At 38.8% G+C, this 22,627-nt stretch overlaps 1 protein-coding gene across 1 annotated transcript in view; it reads left to right on the top strand.

The window, feature by feature from the left end:
- kcnh3 (potassium voltage-gated channel, subfamily H (eag-related), member 3) overlaps positions 1–22,627 on the top strand; it is a 577,011-nt gene that overhangs the window by 526,200 nt on the left and 28,184 nt on the right. Inside the window, exon 11 of the mRNA XM_028807521.2 lies at positions 5,975–6,189. Within this exon, the coding sequence (XP_028663354.1) occupies positions 5,975–6,189 (215 nt within the window). The remainder of the gene's footprint in view (positions 1–5,974; positions 6,190–22,627) is intronic.

Below are 22,627 nucleotides of genomic sequence, written 5' to 3'. Positions count from 1 at the left end.
AGGTCCAGGTAGTCTACCACAAGAGGACACATATAGTGCAGGACCATTCTCTCGAAGGTCTTCATGATGTGAGACATAAGTGCCATTATTGTGGTTATTAGGTGAAGAGGAACAATGCAGAATTTTTTCGACAGGAGCACACTTTATGGAGCCCTAGGGACAAACTGAATAGGTGACAGAGGACACCACAAAGATGGTTAGCACAGGCCTTAAGAACTCAAGGACTGACTCTGCCTAGTCTCACAGCATTTCCTGTGTGTAACATCAGTTGTCTTCTTACTTGGTCTTCAGTTATGGACAGTTCATACTGGTGGTCTTAGGTGGACTAATCACTGGCCATTCCAGTTGACATGGTAGGAGTGAACTAAGCATCATTATAAGCATAAATAATTAACTCTAAGAATTTAAGTATGTAAGTATCTTGTCCAGTTTTGAGCAAAGTTAGAATAGCTGTTGTTTCCAAATGAATTTACAGCTTTTATTAACATTTATAACTTTCTAAAAACTTGAGTTGTGATTTTCTACAATTCTCTGTCCCTCTGTTTTCCCACACTCAGTTCTTCAGGTGCCCTATTTCAAGTACTGTACCACAACTAACTGCCCATGCCATACAATTTTGCCACACTTGCCTTGTGAATGCTGTCTTCTGCTTAACACACATACAATATCTACTAAGCATTAGCTACCACTCTCACTATGCTATGGTCCAGTGACACAGAGCTTACAGTGTAGTATTTATTGTTAAAATGAAAAAATACAATTGTATGTACCAATAAGCAGTTGAATCAAAACAAGTGCCTAGAACAAATATTAAAACCTCTCACACAAGAAATCTGGTCAGTATCGCAAAGTATGGGAAAATGGTGAAAATAATCAATAACCTAATAATTGTTTTGCTTTATTTTTGTAACAAAGTTTCAAATAGAGTGGCTTGGTAGGGCAGTGAGTAGATCAGCTACCTCACACACCCACCATCCCGAGTTTAAAACCAACATCCAATTATTTTTCTTGTTGAGCTTGCATGTGCTGCACATGTACAGTGTGTGTGGTTTCCTCCTAAATCCCCAAAGGCATGTGTGGTAGGTGGATTGGTGAATCTTAATTAAATATGCCCTGCTTTATTCCTCTGTGAAAAAAAACTCTAGCTGCCCAGACTTAACCTTGGCACTGAGGCCTTGTATGGCAGCTTCAGAATTATTAATATCCCCTTGATCTGTTGCTTCATAGATAGCTTGAATTCATTTTGGACTTGTTTGGAGTAGCAGTAAAGCTCTTCAAGAACTGAAGTAGCTGTCTTTTCCAGACCCATAATATCCCCAAGGAATTATGCCTTCAAATACATATTGCAGATATTTGTTTTTACATTTTGACCTTAGATGGCTATTGCATGATAGATGTGTGAGGCTAATTGGCTAAAATTATATGGCTTTTTTAAAATTGCTATCATTCACCATCTTCCAGTTTATTAAAAAATCTGTTAATATATTCATGTTTAAAATGTCAAAGAACTGATTGTGGTTTCCTTTATGAAACTATGATTCCACTGATTCTCATTTGTCTGAGTTGACTCATTAACCTTGAGTACTGCAGGCTTATTAAGGATTTGATTGTTAGTGAAAGTAATATTAATTAGTTTTTATTCTGTAGGTTAAGTGTACCAACATTAAGTGTAATTAAAACTGGGTTCTTGATCAGCATACATTTACATACTCACAACTTTATGCATTTTGTGGACTACAAAGAGTAACTTTTCATATTTTATTTTATTTGTTGTTTTTTTTTTACCTTGTAGTCATAAGTATAAGCATTAAATTCTCCAGCTGTCACGATTTGGAGCCAGGACTGTGGTGAAGAGGGTATGGGGCCTTCAAATAAGCGGCAGAGCAGGCCAGGATCTCCATTGGTCTGTCCAGACAAACTTCACTTCAATACAGTCAGCTCTCCCAGTACTGCTTCAGGCTGCAGCCTAAACCAGGGCCAGAAATGGGGCAACTGGCTATAAAGTTTGTGATTCTGTTTCTGATACGGATGTGAGACACTATGAATATAACAACAGGTCATGTCACTTGCAGAAATTCTCAGGTGATTCTGCATTTATGAAGTGCATTGATTGATAGGGGGATGAGGCAGAGTATAGGAGTCAGCTGGAGAAGTTTATTTCTTAACACAGAAAGAACAGTCTGTAACTAAACCTTAGCAAAAGCAAGGAACTGATTATTGATATTTGCCACACCAAAGAGCCTCTATGCCCAATCACTATTCAGGGAGTGGATGTAGAGGTGGTCTACTCCTACAAGTACTTGGGGGTCAATGGTCTTGTAACACAAAGGAACTATATTAGAAAAGGCAGAGCATGGTCTTCTTCCTTAGGAGACTGTGTTTGTTTAATATGGATAGTGACATTCTTCAGGCCTTCTACAACTCTGATGGACATTGCAATTTTCTACGGTGTGGTGGTATGCTGGGCTGGTAACATCACTTCAAGTGAGGCCCACTGAAGCAACAAGCTAATTAAAGGGCATATTCATTTATGGGACGCACTATGGACCCCTTGGAGGTTGTATCAAAGGACAGAATGTAAAGAAAACTGAGTGCCATTATGAACAATGTTGCACATTCTCTCTCAGACACACGCAGAGGACTTTCAGCCAATGAATCATTCAGCAGAAGTCTGTCAAGGCAAGGGCTCATTTGTACCAACAGCAATATGTCTGCATAATGCCTCACTGGGACTGTGACTGCCAAGTCAGAAGTCTTTCTTTCTTTTTAGTCATTCTGGTGTGTGCTCAGACTATACTGAGTATGTATATATTTGTTTATATATCTAAATATGTATGTATTTAAAGAGCTTTTGTAAAAAAGCTAAATTTTCCCCTGGGAAAAAATAAACTTGTAGCTATCTGTCTATCTATATAAAATTCAAAATGCCTTAACAATTCTAAAATTGTTAAAAAATATTCTTAAAAAATAGAAAAATATTCAAAGAACAAAAAGGAGGCAAAGAGATGTGTCCAAAAGGCAATGCACAACAAACAAGTCCCAATCCAGAATCCTCCAAATATAAAGCAAAAATAATCGAGCTAGCCAGAATGTCCAACCCAGAAAAGCATAATAGTTACAAGAACATCTTCCCAATTTTACATGCACCAAACTAGAATGCTATTTCTTCTTTGACCAAAATTGCCTGAGGGTGGGCTCAGGCGTGGTGATGTCAGGGTGCCTTCTGGGACTCCACCAACAAGGAACAGAGAACATAAGAAAACTTAAAGACATAGCACCTCATACACCAATAATGAACAAAATTATCAGAAATACCATGAAAATATGAAGAGAAATAAAGCAATGGCAATACAAAATTGAACTATATGTTAACACATAGCAGTATCAATCTGACAGTTTTATTTTGAAAAGTTGTATAGTTGTTTGATGGACTGGCTAAATTGCATAGATTCTCTTTTAACCCTTAATGTGTACTTGTTTTCAATCCATTCTTTCCCAGAATGTAATCATATATTGTGGGTGGTTTACAGCTCTAGGTGACCTTTGTTTCTGAATTCTATCCATCATAATGTCAATTTTCTCTTAACTCCCCTGAGCAGTCAGCTGGTAGCTCTTCTGGAGCTTTACTTAGTAGTAGATGGCTGTCATCAGAATGTAAAGAAATTAATTGGAGAAAAGGATTTCATGAACAGGCTTGGGTATTGTGCGGAACATTGTTGAAAAAGATGGAGCATGTTGGAATTTAAGATGACAATACAAGGCAAACTGGACAAATCTTTGACTGGTTCAATTAAAGCCTCCATACATGATAGCACTTTAATTAATTGTTTTATTTGTTAAACAAAGGGAAGACAAGCAGGTTTAATTTTAAGATGGCATCACTCATCAGTGTATATACTGTGCCTGCCTTGTCCAACTGAAGGTCTTCAAACACTGGGGCCTTTCCACATAAACAATATCCCTTTAAGACTAAATGTCTATCTAGAAATTGCCTTCGGAAAAAAGTGATGTGGGGTTTGCTGATGCAGACAGCGTTACTGCTGATATAATGGGATTCATGAGTATTAGCAGTGTGGGAGATTCATGGGCGTACGCTCTAGGTGCTGACAGATGAATTGTTGATTATTGAACTTTAAATTGCTAAAGTGCTATTAAATTTAGGGTATCATTTTAATAAGGGACTACATATTAATTTTTCTGGCTGTGATACGATGCAAGATAATCACACGTTGACAAAGAAATTAAACAATGCAGCTGTGTTAATTCTGATATTACTTCATGCACAAAGATATTCACATTTTTAAAACATTTCAGAGGCAATAGCCGGTTCTATGTGCTGCCCAGGACTGTGTGTACAAATAATCATTTTTATTTATTCCAGTGAACTAAAGGCTCTGTGTAAACAAAAACTATCATTGTTGGTTAATTTTAATGGAGAATGATGCTGTGATTTTTTTTCTCCTTTCCTTATTCATCGCTGCTATCTGTAAGGGCCATTTTATCTTATAAATGTGATATTTTTCCTTGCTTTTCTCTACACTGGGCTCATTTTAATTCAACTGCCTCTTACAGTCTTCTCTTTCTAGCTAGCTGAAAAATACTCGAATATTTATTTAATCTATTTGTTCAACTGTATTTTTAAATGTAAATGAATATACTGGGTTTGAAAAGCGAATTTGCATGTGCAGGATGTCATTCATTCATTCTTTTTTCAAATCCCCTTATTCTAATACAGGGTCATGGGGCAGGATTAGGCCCAAGGCAGGACCGAATTATGTACATGGTGCGAAAACATAACAGAACACAATCACTTATATGTAGAATACATCCCTCCATTACTGAATGCTCTCAATTCACATCAAAGTTACAAAGTACCTGGTGCAAGACAGCATCCAACCTTAGATGGGTTGTCAGTCCATCAAAGGGCCTATTCACAATCTCCCCACCTCTCACTTATATTTAGCAATTACACTAATCTGCACACTTTTGGGATGTTGAAAGAAGAAGCCACTTTGACATGGAGAAGGTGCAGACTCTACACCATCAGTGACCAGGTCAGGTTTCAAACTCAGGACTCTGGAGCTGCGGGGTAGCAGCACTAAATATTCAATCAGTTCTATTCATCGCCTTTTTTGATTAGTTGTTATTTTTTCTGTATATATTTTTTACAATATTATGCTGTTGTTATGATTCTTAGTTTCTGGCCCTTCTCTATGATTTCTGAACAATATTTTAGAGATATGATTAGCTCAGCTAGTGAGTTATAAGATAAGTTGAAATCTAAGTAATCAATGTAGAGCTGAATGTTTACTGGAATGCATTTTGTTATGCATGTAGTAATAAAATTAATTGTATTTTTCATTCCAACAGATGGCACATCAGAAACATTAGCACAGCTTTTATAAATCCCATACCAAATGGCATATAACAGAGATATACTGTAGCAACCAGATGGATTCCGTTTTTTTATAGACCACTTATCAAAAAGACAGCAAAGCTGTGGTAGTGTTTAGGAGCCAAAAGGGGCAGTGGATCCAAAAAAGCTGAAAAGACATCAGATTATCACAAACCTGGCATATTGTACAACAGTGAGGAGACCATTCCACTTATTTATACGTTAGAGTCAGATGTACTGTGATGTAGTTTTATTTTTTTTACTGCTGTTGTTAATTTTTTATCAAATGCATTTTGCATCTGGGGACTGTGTGAAGCCTTAAATCAAAGATGTATTATCTACACATCTGTCATGAATATTCTTTCCCTGAGAAATTAGCATGTAATTACTTTATGGTTTTAATTTTTATCATTAATGTATTTTTAATTTTTTTTTTGATTAAACAACAGTCATTACAATGTATTTTTACCAAATTAATTAATCAGCACTCAGAAGAGAGAAGGCTTACAAGGTGCTTTTTTTAGATTTGCTTTACTTCATATTTGATTGTAGTCACATCAGTAGTTTTTCTTTTTGCAGGAAAGGGGGATTTGATTGGCTCAGACTTCCTGGCGAAGGAGCAAGTGATCAAGACTAATGCCAATGTCAAAGCACTAACATACTGTGATCTGCAGTACATCAGCCTGAAGGGTTTGCGTGAGGTATTGAGGCTGTATCCTGAGTATGCCCAGAAATTCATCGGAGAGATCCAGCATGATCTTACCTACAACTTGAGAGAGGGGAGTAATAGTGATGTGAGTACTCATGAATGTCCACATATCAAAATATTATACTTTCAAATCCAGATTTTTATCTTTCTATTTGCAAGCATTGCAACCGTCAGACCAGAACTCTTTAAAATGACATACAGTATACTGTATGGTAGTGCTATCTATTTGTTATTGCAGCCATCTCACTGTATTTTATGATTACCATTAATTTTTAGTGATTCAATTGAATTAATGTTTTCATTACTATTGAAGCAAACAAATGTTTGTCCACACAGACTGCCTCATTTGTCCATTCACTGTCAAGCTAGACTAGCCTTATCTAATTTTAAAAGCAGTGTGCTGTACGCCGATGAAAGTCATTTTATGCAAATAAAATATATTCAGACTGTTATGGTGTTACCAGGGCTTTATCCCTAGCCCAAGTTTCTTATTTTTTTATTTATTTAGTTTATTGCCTTTGCTGTATTTTGTTGTGGAATATGTTTTTGTTTTCATGTATGTTTTGCTGTACTTTTATCAATATTATTTTGTTGTTTTATGTGTTGTAATTAGGACTCACAACTGTGATGAAATGGGTGTTAGGCCTCCTTAAAGGATCAGAAAGGCAGGGCAACTACCTTACCACCCAAATTATTTTGGTTATCACAGTAAAGGTTTCTGGGGTCACGGAATTCATTTTCAACATTAGATTTGTGAATTAACAAGTAGATACATCATTTTGCTTCACCTGTAGTTAGGATGCTTCCTCCATTTGTTAGGGGCATGTTCTCAGAGGTCGTGAACTTATTGTCTCAACACAATCGGTTAAAATGTCGGCTTTTGGATGTATTTCTTTATTGGAGTGTAACAGTATCCAAAGCCCTTTTTTCGCCTCTGAAATGAGATAAACGTTTGTCTTCATGGGTTATTATGAGAACTGAATAGATTAGCAGAAGATAGAAATGTGTGGCTAAACATTGTGAGAGATGGAAAAGCAGTCAAAACCAGAAAAGTTAGAGAGACCAAGCAAAGCAAAGAATTGAAGTTCAAGGGCACAAAGAGAATTCAAAATACGAGCAGTTGACCTACTTGTTTAGAAAACTTACTACTCCAAACTTTTATGTCTGTTTATCCAACTAACTTAGACTAAAACATGGAAATTCCGCCATCTTTATACCTGTGACATATGGAGCATGACGACTCTGGTCATATGACTAGTCTCCCACATCATGTAAACATAGATAGATAGATAGATAGATAGATAGATAGATAGATAGATAGATAGATAGATAGATAGATAGATAGATAGATACATACATACATACATACATACATACATACATACATACATACATACATACATAGATAGATAGATAGATAGATAGATACATACATACATACATACATACATACATACATACATACATTATTAATCCCCAAGGGGAAATTCACATACTCCAGCAGCAGCATACTGATAAAAAACAATATTAAATTAAAGAGTGATAAAAATGCAGGTATAACAGACAGTAACTTTGAATAATGTTAACATTTACTCCCCCGGGTGGAATTGATGAGTCGCATAGTGTGGGGGAGGAACGATCTCCTCAGTCTGTCAGTGGAGCAGGACAGTGACAGCAGTCTGTCGCTGAAGCTGCTCCTCTGTCTGGAGATGATACTGTTCAGTGTGAATGAATGAACAATGAATGGAATAATCAAAAACAAAACTAAATTTTGTTGCCTTCACCAAACAAATACAACATGGTGTGGTTTAACATACACTTTATAAGTTAAATTTATTCTCCTGGACATCACCCTCAATAACTCACAATCACATAAAAGTACATTGACTATAAACAGAGCCTGTACTTTCAGTTCTGAATCAATGTTCTCAGCATTATTTTAGAAACAAGAGCTACACAGTAAAATCAAGTCGTGACTAAGTCTGCTACACTATTTCAAGTATTTGTTTTCTTTTATGTCATGTCTCTTTGGTATTTAAAACTGAAACGAGTGAGACACAATTACTATGGCAAATCACAACAAAACTAGGGGATGTAGGGGTTGGAGACCTGGGAATTAATGATAACTGGGAGCTGACAAACCCAACAGCATAAAATGGGAAGCCTAAGCCTTTACTTTATTGCTGAAGTCACCTATTGGTTTGTTCTTTATCATAAGGTGTAATTTTTTGCACAAAAAAGCTCAGTGTCTTGCATAACTAGACATCAAGACAAGTTGGACAGTGTATCATATGGGGGGGCTTTCTTGTACCAGTGAATCAGGAAGCGCTGGACAAAAAAAAAACTGAAATGATTTCAAAACATTCATAAGAATTTTTTATGAACACAATTGGTATAAAATAATGTGTAGAAGGATGTCATGGGGATGCTACATCACACCTTCAGGTCCCTGGGCTTAACTTCCACCCTGATCACTCTATGTATGAACATCCAATGTCCAAAATAGTTTAAACTTGAAAGATGTTCAGTAAGGTGAAGGTGAATGAGTGATTGTAAACCATCTCCATATGACCAGCTGTGTTCTGTTGTACAGTGGCATCCTGCCCAGAGTCGTCAGTTCCTCTCTTGTGTCTGCTGCTGCTAGGAAAGGTTCTGGCTCCTTGTTGCCCTATAATTCAAAAAGGAGGTTTAGAAGATGAATGGATAAATGGATAATTTCTAGATGTTTCATATCAACCCCCTCAAACTTTGATCTACAGTGTGTTTCTGAAACTGGTAAAGAACCTTGTATTAAAATGCAGATTCCTATATAATTGCCTTTAAGAAAAAAGTGCTGAGAAGTAACTACTAAGCTGATTCAAACCCAGTAACTTATTTGAAAACATGAAAGTACTGTGTGCTTTAAAGGGCAAGACAAGGTTTTCAGTCATAGATAAGGCATAAAAGGTGCATAGTGTGAGGTTTGAGGCTTATACTGTTCAGCCATCTCTTAGAAGTCACGGCGGCTGTTCATGCTATTCATGTCAGGTGTTTTTTTAAATTCTAATTTATAAGGAGGGTATAAGGAAAATGACAAGCTTTCTCTTATAAGGCTAAGGGTTTGTGGTTTATATGCAAATATTCATCAGATTAGATAAATTTCCAGCTTTTATGGAAACCTTTAATCATTTTGCCCTGTAAAACTAGACTCTCCCACCACACACACAAAATAAATTATGGATGAATCTAACATGCTGTGAACTAAAGCCTAATACTCAGAAGCCTTAATCTTGCATGAATATCCAGCCTCTGTCATATGGCACAATCCAAGCCTTTTCTTATAATTCCCTGTGGTCAATCAGGCCTGCTACCTAGAGTTTTTTCCACAGGCTCAAAGCTGAGTTGGCAGGAACATACTGTATCAACAATGGTGGATACACATTCAGAAGCAGGGGCACAAGCTGACACTGACAAAACACAGCACCTCTCCCACAGCTACATCCTCAGGTAGTTTCAAACACTTTCGAATAAAACACAAGTATGCCCAGCTTACTTTTACAATGCAGATTGCTTTTCTTCATTTAGAGTCACAGAGCACACAGAAGTGACAGAGCTACATCCACAATTTCTACAGACAGGCAAATGGACATTAGACTGAAATTGTCCTTTTTGACATTAACACAAATTCTTCAATGGCAGGTCATTTTTATAGGATGAGCATTTTTATGGAACCATGGCAAAATTGTGCAGGCTGCTCATGGTACTTTTCCTAATTAAAGTCAGCATCTATAGTGGATGCAGATACAGCTTCACATGTGTTTTAATTTTTGTTGGTTTAGTAATGCAGCAGTATGCTACGACAAAAAAGTCCCACTTTCAAGAATTACCATGGAACAAAACTGACTTTTATAAATAATTCATGTGACTATTCAGCCTGGTACATTCCATGAAGTGATGGCATAGCAGAGACAGTGCATGGTAAGTAAAGCACAATTACTCTGTACGTTCCAGTTAATTACAAATGTGATAAATGTGCCAACATTCTGAAATGTATCTTACATGTACATCCATATCAGTAATAATAAGTAAAAACTAATAACCGTAATGTCATTACGAGATTCCCATGATATCATTTAATAGCAAAATGGTAACAGCCATTCCACCAAAGCCCTAACTCCCCTGAGATTTAAGTATATTGCCAAAGCCAGATGTTCTGTGCTCATCTGACAGTAACTCTTTACTGATCTGTATCAATTTATGACAATTTTACTACTGAAGTAAAATAATTTAAAATGTAAGAACTTTGACCATACAAACAAAGTATTATGCCAGTCAGGAAAACCCAAAATGGCTTGGCTGGATCACACCATGGATGCTAACTGCCTGCCTTTTTATCTCTAGCCAACTCCTTCAAATAGTCAGCTGGCAGCAAAAAAGAGACAGCAACAGACCAGGATGCATGGGTTTTTCAAGAAAGAAACTAAAAGGTTTCTCAAGAGACTGTGATTTCTTATAAAAAGAAGAGGGCTAAACTATTAGCATTATTGGACATGAATTACAAGGAGTTGTTTACTAAAATACATTATTCAACCTGAGCCACCAAACACTAAGACAAAGGATCGAGTCAAGATAAGAAAGCTATTAATCAAAATCCAGAATGCCAAAACCTAAATCACCAAACCTCATTTGTTCACAGATCAAATCCATAATCTCGGACAAAGAGTTACTTATGCTGCGCTGCAATTTATAACTGAGTCTTCGTGAGTTGAACTGTGATGCCCCTTGGGAGATAATCCATAGCAGCTAGCAAGGTCCCTTACCAAGTCATTACCTGCCTACAGAGATTCTAAAATGGCGTTGTGATGCATATAAAAAATACATTTCAGGCAAGGAAATGAAATTGAAACACATACATGAAAATAAAGCTTGAAAAATGAAGCATCTATATATATAATTCACTAAGCCGCCGACAAGTAGCCACCCATGGAAAGCATGCACCGACAAGTAGCCACCCATGGAAAGCACGCAAGACAGCCACGCCCACCAACTCTAAGACCATTGGATACAACGACAACTCACACAGCCACGCCCACCAACTCGGACGCAGCAACTCACAACACCGGGCGTCATTCACGTTCGTCTCTGCTAGACTCCACATGCACCTCTGAGCCACATTGACTTTTCATTAGTCAACCTCAGTGGAACCTCGGTTCACACAGAGGCAGCGTGAGAGAGAGCTGCGCACACACACAGGCAGCGCCAGAGAGAGACAGAGGCACACAGGCAGCCCGAGAGAGAGAGCCGCGCACACACACAGGCAGCGCCAGAGAGAGACAGAGGTACACACACAGGCAGCGCCAGAGAGAGCTGCGCACACACACAGGCAGCGCCAGAGAGAGACAGAGGCACACACACAGGCAGCGCACGAGAGAGCCGCACACACACACAGGCAGCGCCAGAGAGAGACAGAGGCACACACACAGGCAGCACCAGAGAGACAGCCGTGCACACACACAGGCAGAGCGAGAGAGAGACAGACGCACACACACACAGGCAGCCCAAGAGAGAGACCTACACACACACAGGCAGCGCGAGACAGAGACAGACGCACACACACAGGCAGTGTGAGAGAGAGGGAGCTGGACCCATAAGGTAGGAAGGCAGTTAAAGAATGCACTGGGCTTGATTTTGTTTTCACTTCTGTTTACAGCGATTAGTTTGTAGTGTGCATTGTTGCAATGTTACTTTTCTTGGTGGTTTATTAAATTACGGATTTTTTCAAATGTTCATTTTTTTCCCTGTGCTTAAAATTCATTAAAAAAAAAGTGTTTTTAGCCAGCGGTTGGTAACGCTATAGCGCAAACTATTGCAGTGTTAGTTTTCTCTGTTGTTCAAGGTTTTCTCAGTTTTATTCAATGTTTTTACATTTAGTTTACTATTACGCCATACTATTCTATGGTTTAATTAACTATATTTGTGCTTAAAAACTTAAAATATATATTTACATACAGTTCGTACAGTCTGGAACTGATTAATTGTATTTACATACAATCCTATGGGAGAAATTGCTTCGGTTCACGACCAAATCAGTTTACAACCAGAGTTTTGGAACGAATTATGGTCGTGAACCAAGGTTCCACTGTATTCTTTTCGGTTATGATGCACGACTGCGTTCACCATCGCAAACTGTTTTACATGCCATGGTCTTAGAGTTGGTGGGCGGGTCTCCGTGAGTTTCTCTTGCGAGCAGGCACATGACCAGGCGGTGTGTATGCTTCGAGAACGAGGGTGGACGCGGCAGGACTATCTAAGAAGAGGCATGTTTGTCACGGATGTGAATCGCTGTATGCGGCGTGTAAAATAGTTTGTTTGTCGCGGATGTGAATTGCTGTATGCGGCGTGTAGAACAGTTTGTTTGTCGCAGATGTGAATCGCTGTATGCGGCGTGTAGAACAGTTTGCGAGGGGTATCCCATGGTCTTACAGTTGGTGTACGGGTCTCTGTTAATTGCTCTTGCGAGCAGGCACATGACCAAGCAGTGTGTATGCTTCGAGAGCGAGGGTGGATGCGCCAGCACCATCTAAGAAGAATCAAATTTGTCACGGATGTGAATCGCTGTATGCAGCGTGTAAAACAATTTGTTTGTCGCGGATGTGAATCGCTGTATGCAGCATGTAAAACAGTTTGCAAGGAGTATCCCATGGTCTTAGCAGTGTCTATACTTCAATGTGAATCGCTGTATGCAGCGTGTAAAACGCTGTGTTGTATGTTGCCCTCTCCAGAGTTACATCTTTTCATTCACCTACAGTTGTATCCTCAAAACCAACCCCATTTGGACAACTGTGTCTTTCAGGAAGTGTTCACCCATCAATACTTAATTATGCGGCGAATGCTACGTCGCGGGTTGGCTAGTTCATAATATTAAAGTCTCATGACATAAAAAAAAAACATCTAACGCAAAAAGAATTTTCTAACAGGAAGTACAGGACAAATGGTGGCAACACGGGCACAGGAGAAACTCTAAAGATGGATGGCCATGATCTAAGCTTTGAAAACCTATTTTGATGAATACTCATTTGTTGCTTAACTTACTGAATTCTAGCATCTGTGAAATTTACTGAGATTCGGTTTGTAAAATGAACCCAAACTTCCTGGTTCTACATTTATCTTCAGTTAAATTTGGGCAATACCCTATCAGACAGTATTACCTTTGCTTGAGTCTCAGATTCCTGTCACATCAAAGATGCCTTAAATATGGAGGTTTGCATGTGCTACTTGTTTTTACATCACTAGACATTCTTTCTTTATTTCCAAGGATTTTGTTTGATTGTGCTTTGTGCCTATTACTTTCTGGATAATCTTAGCTTCCCTGGAGTCGATAGTCAATAGGATTTAGCAGATAGTGAAGTTTATGGTTAGATAAATGTAGACACATTCTAGTATTTTATATTGCTAGGTGCTGCATTGGTTAGCACTACTACCGCTGTGTCGCAGCTCTAGACCTCTGAGTTTAGATCCTATCCTAGATATTGTCCATATTGAGCCCGTGTTCATGTAGGTATTCAATGGGTACTGTGGTTTCCTCTTGTGATGTATTTTATTAGACATGTATTAGTGTAAAATGCTCTCTGAGGGAGTAATAGGCAGCTGTACATGGGCGTGTGTCTGTTAGTGAACTGAGTAGCTCTGTTTTGTTAGTGATGCAATAAACAAGGATCTCCTTGCATCCTCTGTTGTTAATACATGATAATGATACCCCAGAACAGATCTGCCTGACGCGGTGCTTGAACACAGTGAATATAGTGCCAGAAAAACATCTGTTGAGGAACAGACAATAATACAACATGCTAAGTTAAAACGGCAAGCATGGCTAGAACCATAGGTGACAGGCAACAAGAAAGTGTTGATATTGCTCAGTGCTTTGGGATACAAAATGTATGAATTGCTCCATAGGTTAATTGCAATAGAGAAGCCTGATAATAAAAGTTGTGCTGACATTGTGGAAGTGTTATAGCAACAGTCTTCAACAGCAATAGTGTATTTTCACTTTATCATGCCAAGTCAGGAAGATTAGAGACAATGACTAGCAAGACACGTGGCTTTGTCTAAAAGGCTCTTAGAATACAAAAAGTTTGGAGGATATCTGGAGGAGGCACTATGTGACAAATGTGTGTGTGGACTGAGAAATGAAGCCACATAAAATTGGCTATTAACAAAGGCTATCCTCAAATTCCAGAGAGCCGTGGAAATGGCAGCCTGAATGGTGACAGCAACAGTGGGTTCTTGTCAGTTCTGCAGCTATTTTATTGCCAACAAATAAAGCCACAAACAAATATATATATTGTGAGAAAACAAACCCTTACAAGGCTAAATTGTATAAGGATCAAAACTGTAATATTTGTGGCAAGAAGGAACTCGCTGTGCATTTTTGCAAAGCCAAAAAGATCACATTGAGAGAGAATAAAACAGGTAAAGGGTTGTCAGTCTTGTCGACAAGTCCAAAAAATGCCATACCATGTACCCATGTATTAGGCCAATTAAACTGTGGCACAGAATACACATACATTTTATTAGACTAAGAGAGGAATGTCTGTTTATGGTTGTGAAAGATGCTCATTCGAAATGGCCAGCAATGCAATTAATGGACTCCACTATCAGTGAAAAATGTCACTCACATGCTAAAAAACCTTTTTAGCCAATATGGTATATCTGAAACCACATTTCGCAATACAATAATTTGCCATATTTCTGAAGGCAGACCACGTCACAAATTTGTTCTGATCCATACCATCCTGTTGCTAATAGCCAAGCCAACAGATTCATGTAACTCTTAAGCGAGCACTGAAGTCCTCCAAGGGCTTGACTACTACTCAGTAAAAAGTAAGTACATCTGAGCTGACATAATGCGATGGTACAAACCCTACTAGGAAAGGATTTCCAATAGTGCTTTTTATGGGTCAATAATTATGTGTTTGTTTGAATGCCTTGAAACCCAGTGTGTAGTCTACTGTAAAAGACCCAAGTTTCCCAAATCTTTGACACAGATTCATGTTCCAGATGTAAGCAGTTTGCCATGAGAAATTCTGTAGTGGCTTAGGTTATAGGAAATGAGAGAGAAAGAGAAAGAGATGGGCACCAGGAGTAGTGCATTCTCAGAGCAGAACTGGTCTCTTATATTGATGGTTTTGGGCCTACAGTGAAATGGAAATGTTATATGGATCACTTTCTTTGTCAGCAGAACCAGAAGGATCCTCACAATCCAATTAATTGGATGCACTGTCATCTAAAACTTCCAAAGTGTTGCCCATTACTCAAACTGCTGTGCATGACACTACCTCCATTCCTAAATTAGGCCAAAGACACACTCCTAGTGGTACTTATGAAGATCCTTCAGAAACCTGTAAGTCATTTGATGTAGTAGATGTTATCCTGTTTGTGTGGCCATACTTCAAATCACCTGACATTATGGTGGAATAAAGTTAAAATCATAAGCCTGTTCTGTTACAGTGCAGAACAGGCCATTGACCTTGGCAGTCTACTTCCAACTCTAGTTTTGTTAATTTATACTAATAAAAGGCAAAGCCCTCACTCACTGACTCACTCATCACTAATTCTCCAGCTTCCCGTGTAGGTAGAAGGCTGAAATTTGGCAGGCTCATTCCTTACAGCTTACTTACAAAAGTTAAGCAGGTTTCATTTCGAAATTCTACGCGTAACGGTCATAACTGAATCCTACTTAAGTACATATATACATCCATAGCCTGCAGCTTGGTCGCCGTGTGAGGCGGGGTTGCGTCCTGCGTCCCCCATCCCCACGCCTCCCACGTAGTTGGCTGCCTGCCTATTTTACACGTTTGGAGAACCGCCAATGCCTCTTAAACATCTTAGATTCACAGGTGACGATTTGAGTAGTGGACACTTTGATGTTTATGAATGTTTTAACTCTCAAAAACTGGATGCGAAGTTATCGATGCAACCGGTTATATGCTTACAACGCTTGACAGATGCCGAATGTCACTTCAACACAACAAATCCTGCAAATACTAACGTAATTGAAACAAACGATGAAACTCAAACCGATTATGAGAGCAGCAATCCAAGCTGTGAGAAAACAGTAAAAAGGAGGCATGTCAGACGTCGTGTTACATTTTCTGATGCAGCTAGACGGAAACAACTTCGTGACACTGCCGCCAAATACTCGCAGAAAAATCCACAAGTTAATAGACACACTGTCGCTAAATATTTGCACGTAAATCCACAAGTTAATAGAGCTTCTGTTTCTAGGTACGATCCCAATAATAAAAAGCGTCTCATACGAAAACAACAGGTTTGGCTCAAAAAAGCCGACTGTGGATTTGCGTACAGCCACCGAAACTTTGTAACGGCACGAGACTTCAGGTCACATGTCTGCAAAAGAACCTAATCGAGGTAACTATTTTTACTGGCAGCGGCTCAGGGGAGAGAGTTTTTATTCCTCGCATCCCCGTTATACCCTCTGATCTCCCATTTCAATTCAAACGCCTCCAATTTCCAGTAAGGCTCTGCTTCGCAATGACAATTAATAAGTCTCAGGGACAAACCCTACAAAAGGTTGGCATTGATTTGAGGCAAGATTGCTTTTCACATGGCCAACTGTACGTTGCATGCTCAAGAGTAAGCTCAGCACACAGCTTGGTCATATTACAACCGGAGGACAGAACTGACAACGCGGTATACAAAGAGATCCTTAACAAATAATTATTTGTATTTTTTCCCTCAGTTTAAAAATGTTTACTTTTCTTCTTAATAAAAATTTTAAGGCAGTACTTTACCGCTGCGAAGCGTGGGTATTTTGCTAGTTATTAAATAAATGAACATATTTCATAAGCATTTATTAGTGTTACTGGAGGAAATGTCATGCACTGTATGATGCAGATTTCATTTTGAAATATTCTGTGCATGAGTCATAATGTGTTCCATTAGGCTGCTGTACTTCTATGTGTGTTAGTTAGCTGGGTAGTTCTGATCTGTGAGTAATACAAGGAACACCTTGCATCGTTTGTTGTCAGCTGTGCTAGAGAATGTTATAGTACCCAGGATACAACGTTTCCTACATTCTAAAGGCATGCAACTTATGTAAACTGGAGGTGCTAACTAACTTTGTTCAATGTGGGTGTGTGTGTGCAAGTGAACCCTGTGCCAAGCAGCCTTCAGTCTTCCACATTTGTGTTCTGAAATAAGTGGACTTAATAAACAAACAAATAATAATGTTATGGCTTTTTTATAATTTTCACCATATGCACCAAAGGGGTGGGTATGTGTCTATACAACCATCCATCCATCCATTTTCCAACCCGCTGAATCCGAACACAGGGTCACGGGGGTCTGCTGGAGCCAATCCCAGCCAACACAGGGCACAAGGCAGGAATCAATCCCGGGCAGGGTGCCAACCCACCGCAGGTCTATACATATATAAGTAATTATTATTATTATTTGGCTGATACCTTCATCCAAGGCGATTTACAACATTTAAGAAATGCGATTGGTTACAATTTCTTTTGGTTTTTTTCCAGTTGGGGCACAGGTGAGTGAAATTACTTTTTCTAAGTCACACAGTGTCAGTAACATGATTTGTACAGACTATTTCAGGATTTGAAGTCTAAAATCTGAATCCTTATCCTCTATGTAACATTACCCAGCCCCTTCACTTTCTGCACACAATGTTGTGTTGTAGATGTAATTTAAAATTGATAGATTTACCTTTTTTGCCAGTCAGTTTACACTCAATCTCTATAATGACAAAGCGAAAACATGCTTTCAGGAAGGTTTACCAACTTATTAATAAATCCAAAGCTGAAATCTCTCATCCTTATCATTTTTCTGACCTTTTGCTGTGTTCATGTGCATCCTGTTTGCTTCAATTATCCTTGAGATGAGTCTCAAACTTGATTGGAGTTCACCAGTGGTAAACTGAACTGACTGGACATTGCCCAGAAAGACACATGCCTGTGACTATAACGCCCGATAATTCACTCTGCATGTTAGAACAAAAAGCAAATCAGAAATTCCAAGGAATTCTTTGTAGACCTCTGTGATCAAATTATGGTGAGATATAATGTAGATCAGGGTAAGGGGATAAAACCCTTTCTAAGGTACCGAGTTTTCCCAGGAGCACAGTGGCATCAATAATTGTGAAATGAATGAAGTTTTAAAGTGATGATTGTCTGGCCAAACCGAGTAACTGGGCAAGAAGTGTCTTGATCAGGGAGGTGACCATGACCACAACAGCTTTAGAAATCCTCTGCTGAGATTGGACAACCTGTCAAAAGGACAACCATCTTAACAGCACACCATTAATTGGGTGTTTATGGTAGAGTGGCTAGATGGACACCAGTCTTGAATAAAAGGCTTATGACAGCATTGAAATGACTCTGAGAGCACAAGGAAAAAGATTCTCTGGTCTAATCAGACAAAAAATGTAAGTTTGTGGGCAAACTTCAAGCACTTTGTCTGGCATAGTCTATGCACTGCTCATCACCTGCCTAATACCATCCCAACTGTGAAGCTTGGTGTTGGCAGCATCATGCTATGGGGTGCTTCTAGGCAGCAGAGACAGAGAGACTGGTCCGAACTGAGATAAGGATGTATGCTGCCAGATTACAGGGAGGTCCTTGAAGAAAACCTGCTCCAGAGTTTAAATGACCTCAGACTGGGGTGGCAGTTCATCTTTCAGCATCTTTTGACCTGAAGCATGCAGCCAAGACAAATCTGTTATGACTTCTGAACAAGTCTCTGGTTGTCTTTGAGGGGCTCAGCCAAAGTCTAGACTTAAACCCTATTGAACATCTCAAACCATCTATGGAAAAACCTAGTATGTCACATCTTCTTGATCAGTGGAGTTGCTAGGTTTTTGCCCTGCAGTATGTAAAATGCTGTGTACATACTATCTTCTTCCATCATGTTATGACCAGACCGAAGACATATTTGGCCAGCACCTCCACCTTATAACATCAGGAAAGACCTAGTAACTCCAAAAACAAAACAAAATCAGTTTTGAAAAAATGGCAGTTACTAGTTTTTTCCATTGCATGTGAGATCTGTGGAGAGATTCGAAGATGGCAGGTTACAGATGCTTCCCATCCAATTTAACAAAACTTGAGAAAGTCTACTAGGAAGAACAGAATAAACTGCCCAAATCCAGGTATACAACACTTGGAGAGCCTCACCTAAGAAGAACCAAAGCTGTAATTGCTGTCGAAGGAGCTTCTACAAAGTAATGAACTAAGGGCTTGAATATTTACACATATGAGAGATTTAAGTTTTTGATTTTTTAATAAATTTACAAACTTTTCTGAAAACATGTTTATACTTTGTCATTATGGGTTTTCAAGTGTAGATTGATGGGCAAAAATGGGAAACATACAACACAGTAAAGTGTGCAGAAAGTGAAGGGGTCTGAATACTTTCTGAATCCACTGCATACACTATATTACACAGTATATGTACGCACGTACACACACACACCCACACACACACACAAAGCAAACACTCATTCTTTTATTTGTTAATGAAATTTGGCTGATACGAGTACACCAGTACAAGTACACCAGATTTGGCGACAATTTAATCCCAGTGTCCTGGAACTGTGAGGCAGCAGTGCTAAACCCTGCTGAAATGTATCAGCCACCCATGAAGACAAAAATATGAATTCACAAGTCTTTGAGATGTGGGATGAAAACAGGAATAACTGATGTGTGAGGAGTTAAAGAGGGATAGTAAGCAGTCCGTTTAAAGCTAATGAAAAAGGGGAATATCAGGACATATACTGTAATTTGTCATTCATGGATGGAAGGAGGAATAGACAGCCAAACAAGCTCCACTCCTGTCAGCCTAAAACAAAAAGCACAGCTTCAGTGTCTTTCTGATGCTCCAAGTACCCTGATGAATTCAACCCCTTATGAAGACAAATAAGTCATTAACTAAAATAATTGCTCAGACATTGGTTTGTAATCCACAAGCATTACAATCTCTGAGCTGAGCATCTGTCTTTATGCACTGTTTTAAGTAGCTATTGATAAAGGCATACTGTATATGTGTAACTAACATTTTTTAAAAATTAAGTTTACATTTTTAAATGACAAAAATCACATTTAAATCTTGAAACAGAACTTCTAAACACCACTGACCAGGGGAAATAAATAACTGTACCCCACACTTTTCTAGGTCACCCATGTTAGCCTACCAGTTTCCGCAGAATTCCCATGACATCCATAATGAGCATAAACCAAATTAGAATAAAAGTGATGCTGATGTTCCTTCTAAAGTTGTCAATGGAACAGCTCTGTCACCCCAGCTGTTAAATAATGGATAAAGGCATTAGTCAACTAAACGGGTAGAAGCTGAAATCTCTTATTGGCATCAAATGATACATAAACGAGAGATGGCAGTTTTTTAGTTTAATGATGAGTCAACATTTCTGTCTTTCTTTCTCTATCTTTAAAACTTATTCTTGAGATGTGTTCTTTTGTTTCACACTAGAATTCTGTGATTAAGCATGTAAGTATGATAAAGGCCCAAATTACCTTAAGAACATTAGGTCTAAGTAGGCTTGCAAAAATGCTAATCAATGAATGTTAATGTTGTTATTCATCTCATGGTCTTGTGCAAAATCCCCCTCAGGCCTTGCCTAAATAACCTTGAAGGAAAAGTAATCAGGGAATGGAAACATACACTCGTTCATCTCATGCGGCTGTACAGACTGTCCCCCTGGCCTTTTTCTACTTTCTATTTCTAAATTTGTCTCTTAAATGCTAAAAATAAATGAATACATCTACGTAAGAGAAAGACTTCTTTGAGCACTAAGACCTGTGTGCAAATTTTCGAGAAACTTATTTTTCAGCCTTTTAAGATGAATCCAAAATTGTTTCCAGTAATGAGTCTTCTAGGGCAGCTGTGAACAGTAAAATCAAAGACATCACATCTGGATTTTAAGTCCACCTTTCCTCACAAAAAGGGGCCAGGTGATTTGGAGAGAAGGTGAAGTCATAATCAGTTATATATAAATGTAAAAATGCTGTTAATCATTCTGTTGAGCCTTATAGAATATCAACAGAGCATTGGTATTCTCAATCATTTGAACCCTGAAAACTGTCTGACGTTACACTTGAAATAGCACAGCCATCTGGTGGTGGACACTGGTGAGTCCACTAAGAACCGCATGCTAGTTCTGAATATTTATTATATAACTGAAGGTGGTATGGAGGTAAATTGATTAGCAGTGGGGCTTCTCTGCTCCAGGATGCTGAGGTTCAAATCTCAGTCCAGTCGCTGACAGTTGTGCACTTTGCACATTCTCCACTTGTCTGTTTGGGGTTCCATCCAGCTACTCATATTTTCCCCCTTGTGGTTATGACACTGGATCCCAACAAATGTTGGGGCACTAGCCAGGCTGCCCTGTTTACTGAAAAGAAAGCATTTAAACAGAAATCAGTGCAAATAAAGAGCTGTTGCTGCTAGCTTTTCAATTCTGATTCAGCACTTTGCCTCGGTCAAGTATCAGTCCAGAATGACACAACACCTTCTGTGAGTGCCTCAATTACATAGTTCTCTGACTGGAAGGGGCAGAGTCAGTTGCCTTCACTTTTTTTTCTAGGCTATGGGAACAGAAGTAGACAATATTGTTAATGACGGCACCCCAGCTCACCCTAGGGTGGGATCACTTACAAAGAATGATCCTCAGACACACGTGTGTGGTGCACCGTAACCTAAAAACAGTCATATTAAGTTAACCTGGAATTGTAAATTGGACCTGTGTGAGCGAGTATAGTTGTGCATGAGGGTGCCCTATGATGTGCTGGCACCTCACCCAGGGTTGGTTCCTGCCCTACACATGCTGCTTCTGGGATAGTCTTCAACACTGTAGTCCTGACCTGGATTAAGAAATCATAGTAATAAATGAATTATAATCAGTACGATAAGAGGCACTACCCAGAATCCTGGAGCCATTTTTTCTGTTTTAATGTGTGATGACATCTGTGCCCAGCACAGTTAGGCATCTCTCGTTGGATTGAAGATCAATCAAAAAACTTTTCTAGTTGCTGCTTAGGTGGATGAAATTGAGTTCTGAAAGGTTCTTAATGGGTTTTGAACTTGTTTTGATTTGGACTAGACGTTTTGCACATTCCCTTGAATTCTGACATTTTGATATTTTTTCTTTTTTTCTGCCCCAAACTATGACTTCACCTCCTGGCTTATTTAAGTCACTTTAATAAACCTCATGCTTGCCCCAGCAACCTTGACACAGGAGACTATATCCTGTCTAAAGAGAGGTTTCATCTCATCTAAATGATTCTAGCATGTGGCTTGTCCCTAGCCCTTTGTCTTTTCTTCCTCTAATGTCATGGTCTTTTATCTGAAATGTCAGAATTCTGCATCTAATAACATTGCAATATTACAGTGAGTACAAGAGAGTACATTCAAATCTCAAGCTGGTCATCTTCTGTGTGGAGTTTGCAAGTTATGTGTGTGTGTGTGTTTCCCTCCTACATCCTGAACTTGAGTATTAA

Source organism: Erpetoichthys calabaricus, chromosome 8 (assembly GCF_900747795.2).
Source record: "Erpetoichthys calabaricus chromosome 8, fErpCal1.3, whole genome shotgun sequence".
Classification (NCBI taxonomy): Eukaryota; Metazoa; Chordata; class Cladistia; order Polypteriformes; family Polypteridae; genus Erpetoichthys; species Erpetoichthys calabaricus.
The sequence above is the reverse complement of the archived record's forward strand: the minus strand, read 5'-3'. Positions and strand labels throughout refer to the sequence as shown.